Below are 24,478 nucleotides of genomic sequence, written 5' to 3'. Positions count from 1 at the left end.
GGCAAACACAAAAAAGACCTTGTTCCTCAATTAGAACAAAAGCTAAATATTATTCAACAATCCGAGCAGATTCTGACCAGTTTTGTTTACACTTCAACATTGTGCGCACCATGGTGAGTTGGAAACGGTTGTCAGGAAGGAGGATCAGCAGTCTGTTGAAGCAGACTATAGCTTTGCAATATTGCGTGTCTAAAACATTCTTTCATCAGTAAGTGGAACTGTATCGATTTGTATATTAAAATGTCGTCGGTGCCTTTCCAAGAATGGAACCCGAATCTTGTCAGTTTGAGGTCGCATTCGTACGGTGGTAAGAAGTGAATTTCTTACTGTATTTAATCATTTGAACACAACGTAGTCGTGAACTGACCTAGATTTTGTGCTAAATAAATATGAAAGGAGGCATAATGTGTTATTATGCATAAAAATCACGAAGCATTATTGCATTTTATTTTATAGGGTACATCTACCCTCACCTTAGCCTCTATGACCAATATCAAAATCATGGCTCAAATGACAATGATCTCAGGACTAGAGTAGCAATCTCCACTATTGAAAACATCAAACATGAGATCGAAGAAGATTCCGCGAGCAGCACCAAGAGGAGTGAGTGCGGATCTATAGATTCTGGTCAAAGATATTTTCCTACTGACTCAGCAACTCCCAAGGTGAGTGTGGCCCTGTTCTGTGTAAAATCAGATCACTGTTTTTTCCATGCGAAAAAAGTGTGTGTAAACTCACAGAATACCTACGTTTGCCTACGGCTGAATCCCAATCACCACAAGACATTGTTACTATGCTCCCGTGCATTATTTAAACAGCAACCATAACTACAAAAGTATAATAACTAGATTTTACTAATATATATTTACAGGCGTCTGTCAACTAAACACCATAGGATGTATTAATAGATATTAATTTTCTTGTATATATTGTGCATTATATGTGTGTACAGTACACACAGTATGCTTACAGAGTTGTGAAGTCTGTTTACTGCTCTATCTTTGATGATAGAAAATATAGTTTATTTCAATCGTTTTTTTTTGTTTTCACTGTTAAACCAGGCATTTTAATTCAATTGTAAAATAACAGATTTTTTGAACCATATTTTTAACTGTTCATTTCTTATTTTATTAAAAAGCTGTAAGATTTTCTTTACATTTTTTTAGTCTTTGATACCTTGCTCAGGGTGATTTAAAAATAACGGAACAACAAAAACAAGATAAAGCCAACCAACTTCTTAAACAGTGTGTGCAGGAACATTTACTGTTCTGCTTTCTGCAGGTTACAGTTAAATAAACATAATTAGATAAATATCTGTCATCATGTTAACTGTAGAGCAGAATGGCCTATGCTAAGCCAATGGTTTATTCAAAATAGTTATAATTCAATTTTATTAAACTTATTTTTTAATCTTAAATTACAGTTTTATAATTATGCCATACAAATAGTTGGAAAATGTATTATTTAATTTTAAAAATACAATAAATTCTAAAGTGAAAAATGTATTCAATTGCTTTAACACTGTTAATTATTTACTGTTTCAATACAATTTTCCCTCGCTGTCATTAACATGATTTCCCCTCTTGTTATAATTCAATCTCAAACTCAGCTGCCATCAAAAACAGTGACACCTACTGTACAGCAAGAAAGGGAGACAAAACACACTCATTGGTTCTCTACAGAGGGTGAGACACCTGGGAAAGGCACATGGAACAGACAAGGAAGGGTCATTTATAAGATGCACAGTGGTCTTCTCCCCAATTACACTGGCTATGTTCCAGGTGAGACACATTTCCACTCGTTAACAACTAGACAGGAGTTGAGAAAAGCTCATAAAACATAGTAAGTGTTCTAACCATTAGGACAACGCTGTAGTCCAGTAAATTACTAGGACAACAAATTCCTGTCATGATTTTTAGTTTAAACTTAGCTTTCATAGATCCAGTGACATTGATTTTGAGACTTAAACACTCTACAGTTATAAAGTATGTTTCATAGAGACTGGATTCAACAATCGAGCTTTATATTTGCTTGAGTGCTGAATGGAGTTTGAATGTATCCAGTAAAAGCACAACATTACATAACATAGTAAAGTGACCTAAAATAAGTCAAATTAACACCAGAATTTAAAGGGAAGGCATATTCATTACTGGGAGGAGAAAGATACTAAGAGTGACCATTTTATTGTAAAAAATTTAAAAGAGTGGGATGGCAATGTCTTCTGAGAGCACCATAACTCTGAAGTTCAAGTGATCTTTCCTTTTGCAGGGCAGAAGTTCATCTATGGCAAAACCTGGGGAGTGAGCACTGCAAATGCTTTACATACTAAAGATCAAGTGCCTTTTCAGTGGACATCCCTTTTTTGAGTACAGCTGGGAGAACCACCCACAAAGCATGGACTAACCTATACACATCTGGGCAAATCCTTTTGCTTCAAGTTTAATTCAATTAACATTAAACATGTTCTTAATCTACCTATTTTCTATCTCTCCTTTGAAATTAAGTAAAACACTTTTCTCTTTATGTGCAGTGTGATTTCGTTCCTAAAAAGTGCACAAATAAGATAAGATGACAAAAATCCAACAAGACAAATGCAATCCTGCAAATATCAGACAAGTTTTTTTTCAATAAAGCATTTTTAAATTGAGGTTTATTCTAAGACCCAAAGTTTTGGTTATTTGCTGAAAACACAGTTCTTACATTTTTTATAGTTTTAACATTTTTACAATTTTAAAAGACAGAGATTGTAATGTTTGCAGTTTAATTTTTGACAACAGCAATCATCACTTGCTGTTGCTGTTTCTACTAACTGTATAGGAATCTAAGACAATTATATATATTTATATAAATTATTAATTATTTTATATTATACAATTTTAGATACACATTACAGAGATAAGCTATATGGAAGCCAATTTTACCCAATAAGTAGTAAATCAATGGTCAGAACCCACAGGTCTTTTGAAGTGCATTTAAAATAGGCTTCATGAGCTAGTAAATAAAGCACACTTCATAACATGCGTTCATCTTTGCAAAAAAAAACATTACAAAACCTGCTATTATTTTTGTTTAACAATCCATTCACCATTTATCTCTATAAACGATTACTACAGTAATATAATGGGAAGAGAATCTGGGATTGCCCTCTACAGGCCTTTTTAGACCTCTACAGGCCCTGCTTCATTGCCCTTTTACAACTGCAAAATTGTTCTGAGGCAAAAAACGTTGATAAATCACCATAAAACAAATTAATGTTATAATACAAATTTGAAAAACGCAAAACGTGATCTGAAAATCAGCATAAAGTGAGTGACTTAACTTTTCCAGAAAGAACAGATTCCTTCGATTTTGCTGATGACAGAAGAGGGCATTAACATTTTACTGTGACTGTAAACGCATGGACTTTTGAAACACATGGACAGAGATCATAGCTCTAAGCGACTGTTAGGACAGTGTCTCTTTTGTTAGGTGCCCCGGTATTCAAAGGCAATCACTCCAGTTCTTCAAACGGCATCCCTGTGGGAGGTGAGGGGTCCACACTTTCAGTGTAAGACGGGTGCAAAAGATGAGACATGGGATACCGAGGACGGGAGTGGTAAGCTGGAACAGAAGCCTCTGTAGGAAAAGAAGTCCTTGCAGCGCTCTGAGGGAAACAGAAGTAAAGTACTGTATACTATAATAACAGAAATCAGTGAATCATATGGTTATTAAAAGAATCTTATAAAGTCAGAAGGGAGTACTGTGTGGAGAACAGAATTTATAGTTTTTGCTTGGTTCACTTCATCCTTTCTTGTTCTGCTGGGAGCTACCAAAATAACTGCAAGCTGAGTTTCAGTATCATCCCTAGTGGGAAAGGAACCCCAGTCCTTGCAAGCCGCTGCTTTAGTATTTCTTTTGAGCTACTCAAATTGATCCATTCAAGCCGATCTTGAGTTCCACGGTGTTATTAAGAGTTGTATTTAAAAAGAAATACCCGACACACACTCAAACAGTCATTAAAGATCAGGGCGATGAATCTATTTACAAAGATGGGATGTTCTCCACTCTACTTTCTAGATTAAAATCGTTGGTAAATCATTGGTAACAATACTTCAGCATTGAGCCAACAGAAACATCATTAAATGGTAAATGTGTATTTATAAACACAAATTTATAAACACTGCGCTAAAAAGTAGACTGCTGGTTGCAGCGACCGCAGCAGCTGTTTTGATTTTAGATAATACCACTCCCCTGTGTTGCTTTAAAAAGCACAGTATAAACAAAATTTTGCAATATACACTATAGTCTTAGTTACTGTATATATGTTAAATTAATCTACCCCATCTATCCATTTTCAAACCACTTCATCCAATTCAGGGTGGTAAGACTTTCTACTTCATGCATATATTATGTTACAGCTGTCTAGTAGATTTAAGATTTTATTACATTTTGCTTTGTTCTAACTTATCATGTTCTATGCAGGACTTGTTATTTTGACTTTTGTCACCAATTTGTGGTATAGTAGGTGTTGCCATCTTTTGTGGCGTTGCTCACCAGATCCTATAGTTGTCAGCCTTGAGTCACCTCTACAATTTGTTGCTGCTCTTCCTTTAACTTAATTGGTAGTTCTAAACCTTAGTTCTTAAGTCATGTAAACATCCTTTCCAACTTCAAAAAAAGGTACATAGAATGTCATAATTTGTATGCTCTCTATCTAAAGCTGTTGTATTATTTGTTCTAGACATTTTTCAACATACCAGAGGTGGGTATTTATAAAGCCCAGCGTTGCTCTGGCTGATCGGAGCAGAGTTCTGTAAATCCGCATCTCTGGCATTCACGATGCGCAAGAAGAGCTCAGCATTATCAAGCTACAGGGAGAAAGGAAAGAAGACTAATGATTGTGCTTTAGAAATACAGTTTGATGTAATGCCATTTCTCTGAAGTGGAATAAACAAAACTCTCTTGGAAATACCATGCATATTTCATATTAGCAATCCAGCTGTTAAAACGTAACAGCGCAAATGCACACTGATGTTCTGGATTTGTCACTGTTAGAAGATGTTTCCTTCATTAGATAAGTATTAACTCAGTATGCAGACTGTAAATTTAATTAAAAATGTGAAAAAAATACAAAAATCTTTTGGCTAACAGCCAAATAGACGTAAAGAAATTACATAACACTACTTCTACTGAATTTCATTAACCAATAAAAACTATATAACTTGATATGTGAGTCAAACTGTGCTGCAAAAATAGAAACTACTTTGTTTGCCGGTGTCTTTTAAGCCTACTTTTCAGATGGAACAATTCCCTGTTCTCTTGAGGCCTTTCGAGTTCCTACTGCTGCTAAAATTAGTATCATGCGCCGAAATGTGTTAGTGAGTGTCGTTTAACAGCAGCCCATTCAAAGTAATTTTGAAAAGCTTTATACAATTTGGCAGTTTCTCCCAAGCCTTGAAAACATCAAATCATTAAAGAAGTGGTACACCTATTTAGAAGTAGAAAATGAAAGCGTTATTAATATAATACAATATAAAAAACTAAACCTGATTTCACCCTGCTCCCATAGAGAATACAAATAAGTTTTGCATTAATTAAAAGAGGTAATTTTAGACAAGCCTGAGGTGCATTCACTGGCCTCTGAAACTAATTCAGCCAGCTGGCAATGTTCTTAATTTGTAATCTCCATAAATCCTTAAATTAATGGATTTAGACATGAAAGTGGGAGAAAGGAAGACCTTCTATTTATGGTATAATCTCAAGCCTAGGTGTATAGTAGAAGTCATTAACCCCTTCGCTTCCAGAATTATGTGCTTATACCACCCCACCAATCCCTTCCTCATAATGGCCAATTCTTCATTTTTTTCTGGTCAGATCCTGACCACCCTGTCCAGAATATAGATATTGATGTTTCAGCCAAAGAAAGCCAGAAAATACCTGCATACCAACAAATAACTAACACAAATCATTAACTCTCTCATTATTAATGAATTTATTTATTTATTTGGCTGATGCTTTTGACCAAAGATTTAACCTAACTGGGCAGTCCTCTGGATCAATTTGGGTGAAGTACAGTATCTGAGCAGTGCCTCACCAGGGTTTTGAGCCCACAATCTCCTGGTTCCCAGTCAACCCACTAAGCCACATGATGCCTTGGTAAACATTAAAAATGATGTATTGATTCACCAAAATATCAGAACTCCCATGCTGAGTCTCTGCAAGCAGTCAGAAAAGCCTGAATGTGATGTGGCATGCATTCTACAAGTTTTAGAAAACATCTGTAGACCTGTCCTGTATTTTAGAAGGATAGCCTTTAGCTGAGGGCTTTGGTGATAAAGCTAATGGCTTGTGTAACTGAACTACACATACCACTGCTTTAATTGAGATTCTGAAATTGTTCTGGTGAAGTAAGGAACTCAATCTACTCAATCTAGCTCTCTATTATGTGCTGCTGAGCAGGCAGACAAATTGACTGGGGGTTCCTTATATTAAGGCTTTGCATAAATACAATACATGAATATTTCTATTTCTGGCATTGGAGCATTTCAGGAAAATAAAAATAAAGTGAATGGAAATGACGGATCTCTTCTGACGCACATAGACGGGTTACCTGAGCAACTCCATTCATTTCCCCTGTAGTCAGGGATGGCTTCACTGGGAGAATTCGGATAGGCACTTTCCACCTCCCACTGATTACTCGATTGTGAGTGTCAAAAATGTCAACCTTTACCCAGCCTCTTGATATGAGGTGGTTCACTTCCTGTCCATAAGGGTCATATCCCCCTGAGGCCTGTAACTCCAGGGTTAGAGAGATAGTAGGAGAGGGCCGTACTCTAGAAAGAAAAAAATATATATAACTGCTCACTTTGGCACAATCATGGCTATTGTACTGTCTTACAGTTCATATATATATAGAGTATCTAAAAGGCTTTAAAAGTACATTTGATACAATACGAAAACATTATGAATTTACTTTTAATAAAATGTAAAGTATGTAAAAAGTTTACTCCTAATGTGCGTAAGAGAAACACATTTTGAAGAAGATGATCCTGGTGACTTATTAGGCAGTTAGCTCTGCTGCCTCACAGCTTTTCCGGTCCCTGTGTTTGTGTGGATTTTCAGGTTACTGGTGTCTCTAAATTGTCCCAGTTTGTGTGAGTGGGATCTGTGATGGACTGGAATTCTGTTTAAGGTTTGGTTCCACTTTGTGCCCTGTGCTTCAAGGCTGTCAGCTGTTGGACTTACCAGAACTTCACCTTACCTAGGTACAGCCTGTTTTATTGCAAGCATTGCCAGGTTCCCCTTCCTGTTATCAGGGTGATATAGAGACAGGCTGGTGGGCTCACAGTAGACAGGAGGCAGTGAAGATGGGTTGCCCATTTCCTGTGGCCCATTGTACAACCCCACCACCAAGCGGCAGATTCGATAGAATGGATCCAGACCCAAGAGGAAATCATAAAACACAACAAAGCCAGCTCTGCAAAGAATCACACACAAGAGCTTGCTAAACTCTCAGGGTTCACAGTTCAGTATTGACATCTGGCCTCTTATGCTTCATGTGGTAAAGTTTTATTTTTTAAAAATCCTAAATACGCCTTAACGGAAAATGCAAAATGGGTGTGCACACCACTTTCTTTATCAAGAGGTACAACCATGTTTTAAGTGTTTGACTGTCATTAGATTCAACATACTGTACAGTGGCCATTCACATATTACGACACATTATACAATATGTAGCTCCTGAGCTCCAATTAGCTCCTGTTAATTGGTTTTGCTAGGCTTTTAAGAAACAACAAGCAGTTTAAATGTTTTTTACTAAAACAAAAGCACATTGTTATATGAGAGGGGAGGCAGCAGAATTAGAGATTGAACAGAAGTTAAAGCAGTTAAGTTTAAATCTTTTTTAGAGTAATTATTTTTATCAGTCAGTCACAGCACCGGCTTCAGTACAAGCAATTTATGAAAGCTAACATCAGGGAATACCATGCAAGGCTGTTTAATTTTCTGTGAAATTTGGTAGTAGAAAATGTAACTTGAAAGACAAATACTTAGCAAATAAGCACAAAACACAGAAATAGAAGAGTCCATCTCCTTATTTCCAGCCTTCTTCACTACATCCCTAAAATCAACTCCCCAAATCACTTTAATCCAAACTAATCATCCAGAGGTGTCCATTAAACTAAGCTGTCCACTAAACTGATGCTAAAAAAGACAACCTATTGTCCCTAACAAAAAGGCACCCAAATTTACATGGGTAACAAACTCTGCCTGAAAGATTTAAAAACTGAAATGTAACCACCAATATGAAAACATGTCATCTGTTTTTCCTAAAGTTAGCCTAAAACCTTTCAGTGGACAATACTTGATTCTATTCAGTGAGGGGGACAACTATGGTGAAGATGGCTTTGCTTCTCCCTATCTGCTGTATACTTAATCTATATTCTTTGTCTTTTAAGCAAACAACATGGTCACCTGAGCTGCTGATCATCCTCTGCAAATTTCCAGCCAGTTAAGTTGTCCATCCATGTGGTCTCATGCAGTCTTCCGAAACCCTTGTATATTTAGGTAGTTTTATGGAGCAATATAACTTCTCATTTTAATCAAGAATAACATTTTGCAAAGGGTATATACGAATTTGAAGAGGCTAGAATACATTTTGAGTATTCCAAAAAGTAAGTACACGGCACTACAGTCTTAAACCAATCAGCTTCCTTGCCTTGCTTTGAGTAATGAATCTGAATTACATATAATAAACTTTTAACAGACAAAGAAACACAAAGCAATGTTTTCTGTCACTGCACAAATAACAATTGTAATGTCTTATGAAAGACAACACTGACTTACACTGGGTCGTAAGGAGCAGGTCCTAAATCATTAGCTTCTAAGTAATGTTTTACAAGGGCTGGTGTCTGCAATCTCACATCCTCCTAAATAAATACATAAACATCCAAATAATCACATTTTAATAGTGTATGATCCGGTCACAAAATATATTGGCAATTTTTTAGGTACAGTAGCTGTACATGAAGAAATACGTTAAAGAAATCCTATTTCTATTTTAGTGCAGAAATTAAAAAAGTATGTCACATTTTAAAGATATAAATACTTTTTGGAGCTAGCTTCTACTTCTGTATTGTGTTTTTTGTCTGTTATGTACAGCATTAGTTATATTAGTTTCTATCCCATCTGTTTCCAGTGGCTTTTGATACATGTCTGTGCACCTAGTGTACAAAAACCAATGGAAGTTCTTGTACACGCTGTACATACAGATTTCGGTATATTAAAATCAGCAGCCTTGACACAGAGATTACAGTGTGCATGTCACACAATAGCTTGCACAAATGTGAGTATACACAATGTGGTATTCTTACCACATTCTCTGCAATTTCCCTCACGGGATCAATAAAGTATCTATCTATCTTACCTCATGCATCACGCTAGGCCCTGGCACAGACAGGTCTGTCAGCATTGATATTTACACCACAAGCACTGAAGTACTGAGGGAAAATTAAAGAGTACCATAACCTAATACACAATTGTATTTGCACGTGGAGGAGAGGATATCTGTAGCCATACCAGTGGAGGGAGAGGAGAAAGAGATATCCGCTCTTCTGGTGCCTGCACTGTTGCAGGCTTCACCTTGCGCCTGAGCCGATGTATCTCAATCTGCTGCTTCAGGAGGTCAATATCTGCTTTCAGAGCCTTTATTTTCTGGTCACCAGGTCTGTCTGTCAGTAGTCATTATTAAAGGCTTACCAGAAACTGCATTAAAAAAATCTAAATCTAATATATTAAAAAGTATAGATTTAAAATATATAAAACCTAACATATTACATAGCTTGGATAGTATAAAATGATATATAACAACAGCTATATTACAACATATTCACATTCCAGGCTCCTGCTCCCTAGCATTTCTGTATTGGATAAAACAGTTAGAAAATGGATAGATGGAAACTGAAATTCCTGCAGTGAAACCAGTAGGTTTTAAGAATATAATATGGGCTCTATATTGTGTGAAAACCACTTATTCCTGGGAAGGGTCGCAGTAACCTAGAGTCTCCACAAAGCACAATGTACAAGGCAGGACTACACTCTGGATGGGATGCCAGTCTATTACAGGACATATACTGTACACCTACATTTTAGAAATACCAATAAATGTAGCCTGCATATCTTAGGAATGTTATTTGAGCAAACTATGGCACTCACAGAAAATCCATATGATTGTCTAGATTTGAACACAGGAAACAAGAGGCAATAATGCTGATCACCATGCCACTGTGCATCCTATTAATACAATCTATATTTATTCTTGCTTAGACCTATTATCTAATTTGTAGGCAGTGACTTTCAAGAAGCAGCTTGAAGAGGCTGAAAAGTTGCTTCCCATTTGTATCTTCTTATGCTTTTCTTAATATTTACTGCAATTAATTCACAATCATAATTTTATACTGTTTTAAGGTTCCATGCCTTTTGAATAGCTGTTTCATTTTTCATAAAAAGTCACATGTTCTTGTCTAGAATGGAGAAAGAATCTCTTCTGGTGAAAAAAAATGTTTAACTTATGGCAAGGAATGCTTTCTAGGTTTAATGCTTAGCATAACTCCTTTATTGTTAATTTAAGTGATTAGGACCATATTAACATACCAGGCTTTATGTGAAATACAAGCTGGTTGTGAGAGGACTCCGTTATGAGGAATTGTGCACTTCTTTTGTTGAGGGACTGCAAATAAAATAAACAAAATGTGAGCTTACATTTGTGTGGGGCTCTTAGCTGCCTGGGATCCCTTCTCCTTTTCATTTGAAGTTTCATAAAATCTTCTTCCAGACGCTGATTTTCTATCTCTACAGCAATGAGGTCCCTGTTCAGATGACGCCTGATTGAATCATACTCCCCTGTAGTTTGAAACAGGTAAAGAAGCCATTACCTTCCAAGGCTTGGAGTCCTTTCTGCATCATGTTATGCCTTACCTTTTAATTTCTTACCTTTTCTCAATTATCTGATGTCTAAAGCATATGTTCGCTACAGACATGAGAGTTTCCATTGAGATTTATCCTGCATGAGTATTATAGTGAATTTTGGTACTTTAAAAATAGTGCAACGCATGTGTTTCTCTAGTCTTTATTTATAACTGACAGCACAATATTCTTGAATATTGACATCTCAAAAGCTACTGCACTTTACTCAAGAAGGGCAAACAAAAATATTGCCCAGGTTCATTTGAAGCAATGCTATCCAATGGTGCATTTATTCTTATATATTTTTAAAGTCTCATTTACACTTGTAACAGGAGAATGCCAAAATTTCCGTCAGCTACAATAAGAGAGGAAACATTTGTCAAACAGTGAAAAGTGAAGAAACAAAATTGCAGGTACTTTGTTTAAACATTGCAGGTACTTTGTTTAAACATTGGGTAAACAATACATGAACAGTTATGTACACTTCAGGAGTCCCACTATCTCTCCCTTACAGTGGAGGCAAAGTCAGAGAGAACTCACTCTTATGGCTGTTTATTTCACTGGGATGTATGTGTTTTCCCTGTTGTTCCACCTGCAGTGCTTCATTCAGTAGATCATGCAGCTGGGCTAAGATCAATTGATCGTTCCCACCGTTCTGCAGATAGGTCAGCCGTAGAGCACTGAGAAATTAGAGAATGCACAGGGAGCTAAAGCAATGCTTTCTTGGAATTAAACGATTGTTATCCGAGAATAATAACATGCCACCTGTGTAAACAGAAAAAAAGGAATGAAATCTAAATAAAAGATTGTGACTTATCTAATAAAACTCTCATGTCACCACCACTGTATGGTTTCACTGTCTGTCAGCTCATGACTTTCATACTGCTAAACACATTTTAAGAACATCATAAACATAGGTCACAATTTGTTCAGCACATCTTTTTCCTGTGATGAGTTTAATGATTTATTTGTGAACCAGTGCTATTGCAGTTACATATGCTAGACTGAAGGCGAAATCAAGCAAAAGGGTACACGGAGATAAACAAAGCTTATGACTGCTGCCATAACCAAACAGACTAATTTACACTTAAACATTTTTTTAGCTTTTTTTTTCTATTTTGTGCCTATCCCATTAATCGATTCAGTGCTGTTGACAGTATTCAGTATAATAATTTAGTACTAAAAATTGCAATGTCAGTTATGTTAGTCTGTATCAGTGTGTTTGAAACACAAAAGCAAACCTCATGATCCATCATGAAAGCCGCTAAACCTCAGTGTTACAATAGTGACAACTTGGGGGTGCTGTAGCCACCAGTACATCAACAGACCAGCACAAGACAAGGAGATTCAACACTGGAAATGTTATCCTAAAATGTAAGCCATAATGACGAGGGGGTAAACACAGCCCGCTTAAACAGTAAAAGAGTACTGTAACAGTACAAAACAGTAAAAGCCTAAAAATCCTTACTGCTCAAAAGGAGTATCTGACCTTTGCTATCAGGGTGGGTCTACAAGCTAGAAGGTTAGGAGTAGAGAGTCAAAAAAAGGAAGTAAAATAATATATCTACAAAAATAAAAAAGCACACAAAAAATGAGCATAGAAAAGTTCCAATAGTCAATATTTGGAAGAAGAGAAAAATGATAAATCTGCACAACCCAGCGTCTGCAATGGCTGGGATATTCTACGAAAATCCTCCAGGGGGCCCCAGTTTGTTTCAGTGAGAAAGACACGGCTAGCTTTCCTTCAATTACTGATAGACCCACACCAGAGGGTTTCTCTGTGCTGCTGCCCTCTGTGTTTCTGAAGAGTGGTCTGCTTCTTATCAGAAGAAGAAGGAAAAGAAAGAAAACAGCCCCAGCAGAAAGTAAATGATTCACAATCAGTTCTCAACTACTCCAGGCCCAGCATTTCATCCCATCCCAAGCAGACAACTGTCATGTGGAATAGGAAGTCAAAGACAGTTGAAGGGTGTCTCTGAGCTTTCTTCTTCAATGTGGCAGTTGTTGGGCCGAGCTGATTCAGCAAAGTGGGGCGTGTTGAGATTTTTGGGGGGGGAATATGGCAAGTAACAGAGAGGGACAGAACTGTGTGGCGTGGAAGGTGTAGCCCTTGAAACCTTTCCTGGTGACTGGAGACTATGGGATTAATTTGAATTTGTGTGTGTCTTTTGCAGATACTTATTTTTTCTTGTTTTTTTTTTCCTAGAGTAAGCTGTGGTAACTTATTGTAAGAGAATATGCAATTATGTAAAAAAAAATACTGTACAGTACTAGTTAGCTTTCTTTGCTTTCGTCGCCTCTTTCCTCAGCTCTTTAGGACCAATTTCCACTGCCGAGCCCACAAGAAAAATAAAAGGAAATCACATCCCAGCACATTATCTCAGTTGCAAATGCCTTCCTTTGGTAATGTTCCATTCAACTAGTCTTGCCCCCCTGGCCATCCACAACAGAGACATTGGTGGGAGGAGGAAGAGACTTCTTTACCTGCACAAGTAAGGCAACTGGAGACTGTCCAGGTGATCACAGAAGCAAGCCAGGCATAAGACTTTTTGAGTATCATGTTGGCATGCAGATTTCCAGCTGGTGTGGAGCTTGGTTTTTTCTTTCTCTCTGTTTTTTTTTCCGCCACTCTGTTCTAGGGCCAGTCCCCACGGGCTCTACAACTTCACACACCTCACGTGTCACCTCTTACCACACGGTAATTAGTGCCATTCCATTCCAGGTAGACAGCTGTCTGCTGTATTGTTTCCGCAAATGTGGCAGGAATAGCTTTTAAAAGGAAAGGCAAGTGGGCACAAAAGAGAAAGAGAAAAGAAAAAAGGACACCACACCCTACCAAAGACGCTGGCTGTTATACGCAAGTACCCCCAAGCTGTTGCCCTGCTTCCACCTCTGTCACCCTGTGACATTCAGGTGCAAATGGAGTTTCTCCAACAAAAGTGTCACGATCTCTGGAATGCCCACTCAGTGATGACTTTCTATGCATGAGTTAAAAAACATGCTAATATTAGAGCACAGCATTAACTTTAACACAGAGCCCAATGTGTGCACACCCAACAACACTTAAAAAGAAAAAAATGCAGCTGAAAACACATTTTATTTTGCAGGTTAGCTCAACCTGACATCCTTTTGCAACTGTGTTTCAAGGATTGTGCATGAGAATATGTATAAGCTTCATGAATGATGGGAAAAATTGAGGATTCTTCTAAACCAAGACAAACACAAGCCTTTTTCATGTCAGTTTAAGTAAAATGATTTTTGGTTGGCAAAGTTCTGTTGATTAAATTCATTTAATTAAAAAATAATAATGCTGCAAAAGCTTATACAGAAAATTTTCCTTCAGAACCAGTAAACCTGCTTTTGAGGTTGTTTCTTATTTGTCCTTTGGTTATTCTTTTTTTCATCATTAAAAAATGGGTTACTGTTCTTTGGAGTTTGTTCATTCTACAGTATATTTGAATTGAATTTCCTCTGTTGATAAATAAACCCTTGTGTCCTCTTCAAGATCATTGGTTAACTTACTGAACTGCCCCTTTTTTGGTTTCTCTAAGGTCCCAAAGCATTATAAAAGTGAGCTATGGTAAGAAAATGGAAAAAACAACTATATTGTATGAAGATGCACAGTATTGAACCTGCATCATGCTTTTGCGTGTTTATCAAGTTGATGCTCTATATTTTATACTTTCACTTTGCTTTTCTCTGGCTTTACTGTGTGTTAATTTTGCTTTAGTATGCTATACAATGAAAACAATATAAATGATCACTGTAAAGGCTGATAAGATTTGTGTACTATAACCCTTAAGAAAATTCTAAATATGCTGAAATCATTGCATTGCCATGGTATAATTCAGGAAAATGTGGTGAAATAAAAGGTAGACTACATTCCAAATTCTGTAACGATGCAAAAAAGCATATGAAAAAGACCAACCATTCAAAATCAGCCATGGCGAACTTTGAGAAAAGAAACTTCTGAATCTGGTTATTAAGAGAGATTGTCTTGTGGCCTGCTCAGGCAGGATGTGATGCTGGGGAAATACCACACACCTAATTTCTGAAGACAGCGCACCTCCTCCATAGAATGGGATGTAGGTATGGGAATGAGTTTTGTCACTTTCCTTTTTCTTGAAGGTATAGAGGCGTGAATCACTGTGCCTGCTTTCAGTTTTGTTCCTCCTGCAGTGAAAATAACAAGTCAAATGGTCAACATCCTTGTTGCTTCTGCTACCCTCAAGATATTCACAGGGCTTATCTTCCATTTCCTGCTCAACACATCAACACATTACTTCACATTGTAGTCAATTTAAATGTCAAGAGCCCAGTCAGTTACAGTCATGCACAATATGCGTGGAGGAAGAAGGTTGTTAATGAAAATATTTTTCCTGTTCAGAAAAAGCCCATCTCCAGAAAAAAAGACGCGCTTAACACGCAGCTATTTTTAGTTGTACTCATTGCTATTTTTAAGTAAATCAGAAAAAGAACTTTTTAAAATTCTTAATTATACAAATTTTATTTAAACATTGAAATTAAACATGAAATTAGCCAGAGCATAATTATTATATATTATTATATTATATAAAGAATCAGGCTTAATGTAACTGTAAGACTGCAACAACACAGAATACAAAAACAATCACAGGGAAAGATAAGGAGATAACAACTTCCGGGAACTACAGCAAAACACAAATATGTAAATTAAACTCATAGAAAGAAAAGACGCTTTAAAAATCAACATACATTGATTCCATTTGAAGAAACTGGAGCTGTTCCCTCAAGGTCTCCAGTAGAAGGGAATTTTTTTGCTCTTGAGCTTTTAGTTCTTCTAGCATTTTCTTCACCTGTGACATGTTCTTTGTTTGTTCAGACAGCTCCTGTAATTGTGAGTCAATTTCTACAAAAACAAATCAACAATTTACAAACATACTTTTTGTAGAACTTCAAAATTAAATATTCCCTGAAAAGTCTGAAACTTGTCAATTCAGTGTATATCATAGTCACAGCCTGTTGGAAAGAATATCTGATTAAAAAACTTACTATTGATATCATATGTACATGTATATTTCAAGAAATAATTTTTGCAAAAGATTGTTGGAGAAACCAGTAATTATGTTGGTATGTTTAAAAATAGAACTTCACGTGATATGTCTTTAGTTTATATTAGAAGTGATTGCAATCTACTGGCATCTTTAATTAGATGTCAGTGCACTTTGCAAAATGATTTCAGTAATCCAAAACCATAAGGGCATATTACATTAGACAAGATGCCTTGAACTGAGTCTCATACATTATGTGAAATTCAAACCACCAAAGATCTTCCCAGTTATGTCTCCCGGGGACTCCAATCTAAAATGCGGCTCGTTTCCTTGTCTCTGATTTATCCTGACCAGCTGAAAAACTGTGGGACTAGTTACAGTAGTTCAATTATGCATCACTTAGGAGTCCTTAATCTTTTTCCATGGATCTTAAACTGTTAATTATCCTTAACTAATGTCAGGTCAGGCCTTTAGGTACAAGCCATTGTAAAGAGTCATGTCTGAAAGCCCAGTGCAGAGACCAAGCAATAATGAAGAGACACAAAACACCACACAGGAAGACCCAGTATGGAACATGACCCCACAGAGAGGTCTTGCTAGGAACTACTAAGATGTTGCTAGATTAATCTGCTAAAATCAAATATATTTTGTCACTGAAAATATTTATTGCACCAATCTTAATCTTGCACTAATGATATTAATTACCTTTTCGTTGTTTTTCTAGTACTCTGTTCTTGTTAGCAATCTCAGTCACATGTTTCCCATGACTCTCTGCCAGTTGCCTCACCTGGGTGTCATGTTCGTGCATCCACAGGGCCCTGGAGCTTTGGCCTGTCTGCAAAGAGAAAGTCCATGGAAAACAGCAATAATGAGAAGCAGAAAGGGAGGGCCAGTTTACTGAATTCTGCATTCTTCCAACATCTTGTTATTTTGTGCCAATTTATGCCAAGGCTTGGCTTATCCCTTTTCATGAAAGTCACTAAGCATGCATGGGACGGTCTTTGATCATGCCCTCATAATAAACAGGCCTGAATTAATTTGGGCTATGTTAAATTCCTGATTAAGATACACAGATTCAGTCCATCAACCAGCCAATCAACACATCAAAGAAGTCAGACAAGATATAAGGAAAGAAGGAAGAAGCACTGAACTTACTGGTTCACTGGTGGATTTCATGGTGTGTGTGACTTCCTGAACCTCAGGGCCTGAGCTCGTTGTTCTGTTTTCCATCTCGCGAAGTAACTGCCTCTCGCGCACCTCATGCTGTTTTCGCAGCTCCTCACGTCTCTTCTTATAATCCTTCACTCTTTCGATCTAAAATGAGAGCTGAACATTGTAGACCTCCGTCGCATCACAGTGACCACTTGAACAAAGGGATTGTTCTTGAACAGTAAAGATAGAATCAGAGAAGACACACAAACTCAAATCTGTGTAGGTCCAAGTGGGACAAGCCTCCTTCTTCCTGTAATGTCATCCACCAAAACCAATAGAGTATATAAGCTGAATTCCTACCTGACAGATACAGCATGAGGATACTGTAGCAACCGCAAGTGTTTCAACATAAAAAAGATAACTGGAATGACAACTGGCTGTCTCTAGACATGTGACTATAAACTGTCTATATGACTATAAATTAATCTTCTTCCTTGGGTGCCTCAAACTCTGAGTGGCCTCTTTATTACAAGTGCCATTCAAAGGACAACACAAAGTTGAGTCCATAGCTGTCCATAGCACTTGTTTTCTGCATTTTCATCTTACTTCAGTCCTGCATGTTGCACAAAGCCAAAGATTGGTGGTTTTGCTTTCTCTATTTTATGATAGCTGTTATGTCTAGAAGTGTCAAAGTAGGAAATTTTAGTATGCTACGATCTTGTACACACATATTCACAAAGAGAAACTCAAATTAACGTTCCAATAATGTATAAATAAAAATGAATAAGCAAATATCTTTATTCTGCAGTATTATGTCTCATTACTGCTTTAAATTGTGTTGAAGAATATGGTGTTTTTTCCTTCAGGAATATTAAGAACCGGTAACAGAAATGTAATCATTTTCCCACACAGGTGGAACAAACGCAATTTATATGTTATAATAATTTTATAATATATTTTATTTCGGTTGCCAAATGTGTATTTAAGACAATTTTACGGTATAAACTAATATCTGACCGCATTTCAGTTTTATTACAATGGCATTGCACCGATGATTTAGCCTATACCCACTGTAATGGAGTATTAAAATCGATGTATCGCTATTCCGAAAGTAAATTTATACAATTAATAAGCCAATACCATATCTTCAGGAGTCTGCGTTTTTCTGGTTTTGCCAATATCTCCTCCAATGCAGAACATTTCTTTATGCTTCCCGAGCAAAAGCGCAGATTTGAAAGACATGTTGCAGTTTGAACAGTTGAAAAAGTCCGTCATTGCTATGTTCGAATCCCCAGAAATAAACAAAAGCGTGTCTTCGTGCCTTTTTAGCTTCACATTAGTTCTAAATAATCTCCGTTTTTAGGTTAACTGCGTGTTGTTAAAGTAAACAGATATTTCTTCAGTTCGTTCCCTGCGGCGACCCACCCCCGTCTCACAGTTAGCCTAACAAACACAGAGCTCTGAAGCTGGTTAGTAACGGAGGCGTTGTATATAAACACAAATAGCACACCACCCAGAGATGACAGCACATCCCGAAGGAAAAAAAGGAACGCGTATTTAATAATAATTGTATTTGTCATGTGTTTTGTATATAGTTTTCATGCATAAAGTTCTGGAAAATCAGATATTAAATAACACAAATACATTAGAAAAAAAGTTATGAATTTGGCCATCTTTAAATTTAAGGGTAATTCAAGATGAAGCGCCTTAAGGGGTGTGGTAAAAAGCGCTATACGAAGATACAGATTATTATTGTCTTTTTTATTTTGGAATATCTTTATGGCAGGTCGGTGATATTCAGGGCTCTAATACTGGTGGCGTGGATATGGACAACCCTATTTTGTATCCGGAACGTTTAACAAAGACACAGACTTGACACGTTAAAACACAGTATGACAAGTAGTTACACGGTGTGATTTGTTATTGCGCCCCTAGAGATCATAAGGACTAAGAGAAATGAAGTAATCAATATATACTGTACAAACTGTATATCAATATATACTGTACAAACAAAAACATATGTAAATTCGAATTCCATAGTGAGGATATTTCCTAAATGAATATATAAGACTTGCTCACCTAAAAAAGAAAGATACGTCTTTTACTGAAGAAACACATTCAAATGTCAATTGTTATATGCAGCACCCTGAGCCCAAAAAGAAAAAATCGCGACTACTTTTCAATAATACCTTTGGCTGCTAGGACCCCCAAATTTCACTTAACAAAAAAAGAAAACCAGTGGCCAATACAAATACAAAAAAGGGTTTCTTTATTGTCTTCCCGCGCTACGTTTCATGTGCATGGGAGTGCAGGTGTTTTTTCTTTATCTCACGCTGTCGATCCTGTACTCGATGATTCCACATTGCTCAGAAGAATCTGAGCGGAAAATCGTGAACCGGGCTGGTTCTTGCTGTCCCGCTTCAGTGATGTCTCCGATATCTGACCGGTATATTCACATTGGGTTCATGTTGTTGCCATCATCCTTCGAGCCTCTGATTTGACCCCTTTTCCGCGATCCTTACCTCCCGAGAGAAAGGCGATTACTAAAATAACCACGAGAACATTTCAATGTCTTGAGTCCTAGGTCTCAACCCCATGCAAGTCCAAGTCAAACAGAAAATCGCAGAACTTCCGTGTGAATGGTTTCAACGAGGCATTTGACAACGCATCTTCAGCAAACATCAGCCTTGCTAAAACTGCGGTGTCTTCCAACAAGCTCTGTTTCCACTCATGCAGCAAATCGGTTCATAATTGTGCGGTTACGTTGCCATTTCTTACAAATCTCCTGCACTGAAAGAAAAAAAAATGTACTATTTACATCATGTATTGTTAAATGTTAAGGATAAAAAGATTTCACACTTTACAAGCAGACACACTTAATGTAAATTAAAAATAAAGTAATTTAAACTTTAATTGAACTGACTTTCTCTGATGGACACATTTTATGTCTGGGAGGACACTGGACCTCCTCTGCTCTGGACAGTCCTGTGTGAATCATACTTTGCCTCGGAAAATTAGCAACGACCACAGAAAGGTACTAACACTATTATAATTAATGATATTGGGCTTCATTTAGCTGTGTGAGCGATGTTGATATACATTATGCATATACCTATAAAGTACTTGTTACATATATCGCACATTAATATAGTGTTTACTGTAAGTACTGTAGAATCTTTATGGCACTGTTTAAAATAATTTTGAAGGATTTCAAAACAACTCTTATAACAACTTTATAGAACAAATATTTCCAAGTCAATTAAATAAACTAAAAGATTTAGGAACATAAATTAAAGATAAAAGTCCAATAATCAGATAAATATTCAGAGAAAATTAAAGAGAAATCCAATACATTTTATAAAACAGATTCAAGCAAAGGCAAATGATTGCATGCTGTGGTACACGTCATAAATCCTGCATGTTTTATTCCCAACAGTAATCTTTAAAACAATAGCAAAACCACAACCGTTCTTCTTATTCCCCTCAAAAACTAACCATTGAGATTTTATACAAGTCTTAATTACACATGGATGTTGCCTCTAAGGCAGATGACATTCCACATGCTAACCAGTAATAAGATGTTTACCATAAGGCCAAAATTAATTTTCAGATAAAGACGCATAATGGCGCCATCTGGTGTTCAGCATCGGCATTAACGCAGTTTGCAACTGTTTCCAACTCGGTACAACGAAACACGAAAAAGCACCTAAGCCCCAAAACTTAATTTTTGATCATCTCTGATCTACCAACTATATACCTTCTGTATGCTTGAAAGTCCTTGTTACAGAAGTGGTCACAGGCAACTCTTTACAGGTCTTTTTCCTGACATACCGAAAGTATATCTAACAACTACAAAGCCTATGAAATATAACTAAGGATGAAAATAATAATACTAATAATTGCTTACTATACCGCTTTTCTGGACATTCCACTCAAAGCGCTTTACAGGTAATGGGGATTCCCCTCCACCACCACCAATGTGCAGAATCCACCTGGATGATGCGGAGGCAGCCATAGTGCGCCAGAACACTCCCCACACATCAGCTATCAATGGGGAGGAGAGCAGAGTAATGAAGCCTATTTATAGATGGGGATTGGTAAGGGCGAATGGGAACTCTGGCCAGGACACCGGGGTTATACCCCTACTCTTTTCAAGAAACACCCTGGGATTTTTAATGACTACAAAGAGTCAAGACCTTGGTTTTACCTCTCATCTGAAGGACAGCACCTTTTTTACAGTATAGTGTCCCCGTCACTACACTGGGGCATTAGGACCCACACAGACTGCAGGGTGAGTGTCCCTACTAGCCCCACTAACACCTCTTCCGAGCAGCAATCTTAGTTTTTCCCAGGAGGTCTCCCATCCAGGTACTAACCAGGTTCACACCTGCTCAGCTTCAGTGGGTTGCCAGTTGTGAGTCACAGGGTGATACGGCTGCTGACAGTATACTACTGACTGAATAAAACACATATCACACAGGATATTTGGAAACCGGAACTAGAGAGCCATAGAAAATATGAAAAAATGTTTCACATATCCTTATGTTTTAATTAACTGTTTTAATTAAGAAATGAATGGATCAATACTTACAAGATGACACGTGCCTTGAGGAGGAATTAGTGCCTATGGATAACAACAAAAACACTCACCACTGGCTGTGTCACATTCAGGTTTAACACCACGTGTCTCTGGGATAGCTGTTGTAATGATTGAATTGATCAATAGGATCCTGAAATGTTTGGCCTGATATTGTGGATACTGTTTATATATAACTGATCTTATACAGAATTAGGGACATCCTTCTTCACCCTATACATTTTAACAAGGAGGCTGATAATAAGTCACTGTCCCAGTAAAATTAAAGTGGACCCCGACTTAGAATTTTCCTTATCAAAAAACTTTTGAGTGGTCAAATCTAAATGTGCATTTTGAGGCTGTAAGCTGGAAGGCATGCAGTACCATCAGCAGTTTGAGCTCATGGTGCCATTGTCACCACAGAGACACCCTAAGCTTTGACTTCCCTCAAAGGCCACATTCCAGAATGTTAAATGAACCTCTTTTAAACCAGCTACTGTTCTGAAGACCCAGGAAAAGTGTTCAATTATCTCAATGGGCTTAGAGATCAGGCTGAATGAAACCCAGTAGGGCCACACCTATCCATCGCTGGGGTTAAAGGCAAGTTCAGAGCTGAGGCTTCTGTACTTAAGTAGTGTCAAATGGAGTTGGATGTACAACAGGGCTTCCAGTATCAGGAACATCCCCAGGGCCCAAGGCCAGGGAAAACAAGAAATTAAATTAAAATATACTGAGGCTGCAGAAAATTAAGAACATTATTTTTCTTCCATGAATGGGCTTCTATTTTTTATCCAAATTAGCTGTCTTCCTACAAACTATTCAGTTTAATTGGATATCTACTAAGAAGGACTAGAGTAACACTTTTTTACAGTACTTAAGTGGTTCGAAAGGTCCCCCTGAGAACAGCACTTACATAACAGTGCTCCGGAGTGCTATTAGTGTTGTTTTTCAGTTCTAAGCATTATAAAAATAGAAATAATTATCTTAATGGTGCAATTTATACAACTGCACTTTTCTTCTTGGTTCTTTTCTCACCAATTGAGCTTCCTTTGTGCTTTGCAAGATTTTTTTTCGTTTACATTCCTGTTTTGTTATTCTCTGTTTTGCAGGTAGAGTCACAGGGAAAAATAAAATACAGAACTTTAATAGCATTGTATCAAACTTTTTCCAACAACAGTCTCTTTTTGACAACAGTGTATTCAACATAAAATATAAAAATCCAGCATCCCGAAGACAGCAAAATGTTTTTTTTTATTTCTGACACTCATATGACCTCCTGTCACTTTATACTCAACACAGACTATATTCAGCCACAGCTAGAGTGCGCAGTGTGTTTCCGTCTGTCTCTACAATGTTCAAATCTTTTTAAATCTGTTTCCCTTGTTTCTTTCCCAAGTTGGCAAAAAGCTACACTCACCAACAGCCACCTGCTAGAATTACATAGCTGTACCGATGCCTGAAAATAAAAAAGTTAGTTCCACTATCAAATTCCTTCTTTTTTTTCACAAAAGCTATCAAAACATTAATCGGGCATCTAGTCTCAGCCACAGGACTGCATGGAAGGTGCTAAAAGAGAAGATAGATTTTATAGAAGCTTATTTTAACGTCCCTTTGCTTTGCTCTTGGGGAATTAATACCAATAATTCATTATTTCTCGCAGGACAGTCGTTCACACAATAACTTTGGCCTCTGCAAGCTGCTTTGGATAAAGGTGGATCTACACGCTGATCCTAAGGAGATGCTGCTTTTCAGTTTCGAGTGAAGAATACAACAAAAGGAACAGAAATACCTTTCGGGCCCCGATACTATCTAGAAAGATACAGTCTCTCAAAGTGCTCCGTCTCAGCTCTTCTATGAGTGTCTCTCGGAACAAGAAAAAAAGGTAAAAAGCAGAATTCATACATTTTCTACACAGCCTGTTGCAGCATATTTAGATTTGCACGAAAGTTTGATTACTTCGTTTTACTTCATTGTAAAGCCTCGTTAATTTTTGGGTTACCATATATATTTTTGGAAAGCGATGACATATTACTTGATTGACTTTTTTACCATCGGTTCGGTTATTAAAAATGAGCGGAAAATATTTGAATTATTCTGTTATTAGGTATCGTAAAGCTAAGGAGCTGGATTTCCTAACATACAAGTGCCCAACTTAGTTAACCTGACCTGCAGCGTTTCTGGTGTAATGCAAAATCAAATGTATAGAAAAGTAAAAGTTCTTTATGTAACTATGGCGATATGAAACCGCTTTTGTCATTATGTATTACATTTTGTTTTTTATACTTAAAACATAATTCATCTGACAATTTTAAGATTTGTCAACATGCTGTTCTTAAACCCACAGCAACGCAAATGAAAACACGTAGAAAAACTAAGGTCAATTTCAACAGTACCTTGTTTACCAATAGTTTGCATGTATAAATCCATCTAAAAAGGTGCCACATGTTTTTGGACAGTGATTGTGCACGGGGTTATGTGATGAATTATGTAACTACTGCAGCACAGAACCAACAATAAATATTTCAGTCCTGCCATGACACCACACAAGACTTCAGCCTTTCTCCATAACGCATAATCCACGCGCACGTGTCCTCCCTCTTTCTTACTAAAACTTCCACATCCTGAAAGAGAGCTCTACTTTGTCTTCATCTGCTTTGGCGGAGGAACACAATAGCGGTACAGCAACACAAATGTTTTGAGACGATTCAGCTAACGCACCAGCCTCCTAATCCCCACCCCTCCTCTGAGCCAAATCTATTATGAAGTCATTTGATTGACA

The 24,478-nt window shown here is 37.2% G+C and overlaps 1 protein-coding gene and 1 long non-coding RNA gene across 2 annotated transcripts; one reads left to right on the top strand and one right to left on the bottom strand.

The window, feature by feature from the left end:
* The first annotated feature begins 136 nt into the window (after positions 1-136).
* LOC138237702 (uncharacterized) lies at positions 137-2,523 on the top strand. Its single transcript, XR_011189052.1, has 4 exons — positions 137-307; positions 457-665; positions 1,610-1,781; positions 2,269-2,523. It is a non-coding gene; the product is annotated as an uncharacterized lncRNA (long non-coding RNA).
* An 84-nt stretch (positions 2,524-2,607) lies between these two features.
* Positions 2,608-18,569, bottom strand: LOC107076523 (coiled-coil domain-containing protein 17-like). Its single transcript, XM_015340254.2, has 13 exons — positions 18,264-18,569; positions 17,127-17,285; positions 16,677-16,806; positions 15,676-15,829; positions 14,986-15,114; positions 11,482-11,621; positions 10,738-10,878; positions 9,556-9,707; positions 8,824-8,906; positions 7,241-7,456; positions 6,590-6,812; positions 4,737-4,847; positions 2,608-3,643 (listed from the first exon to the last, which is right to left on the bottom strand). Exons 1-13 carry the CDS (start codon positions 18,396-18,398, stop codon positions 3,491-3,493), a joined length of 1,926 nt encoding a protein of 641 aa, XP_015195740.2. The 5' UTR covers positions 18,399-18,569; the 3' UTR covers positions 2,608-3,490.
* Positions 18,570-24,478: the final 5,909 nt, after the last annotated feature.

The sequence above is a fragment of the Lepisosteus oculatus genome, chromosome 3, assembly GCF_040954835.1.
Source record: "Lepisosteus oculatus isolate fLepOcu1 chromosome 3, fLepOcu1.hap2, whole genome shotgun sequence".
Classification (NCBI taxonomy): domain Eukaryota; kingdom Metazoa; phylum Chordata; class Actinopteri; order Semionotiformes; family Lepisosteidae; genus Lepisosteus; species Lepisosteus oculatus.
This window is presented reverse-complemented; position numbering and strand designations above follow the sequence as displayed.

Bases quoted from the DNA above. Each gene is read 5' to 3' on its own strand.
- LOC107076523 (XM_015340254.2), bottom strand. From the start codon at position 18,398: ATGACGGACTTTTTCAACTGTTCAAACTGCAACATGTCTTTCAAATCT. The intron at 15,115-15,675 runs GTATGTTGATTT...TTTTCACTGCAG, and splicing joins TTTCTTCAAATGGAATCAAT to GAGGAACAAAACTGAAAGCA. The intron at 11,622-14,985 runs GTGTGTGGTATT...CTAATTTCTCAG, and splicing joins GCGCTGTCTTCAGAAATTAG to TGCTCTACGGCTGACCTATC.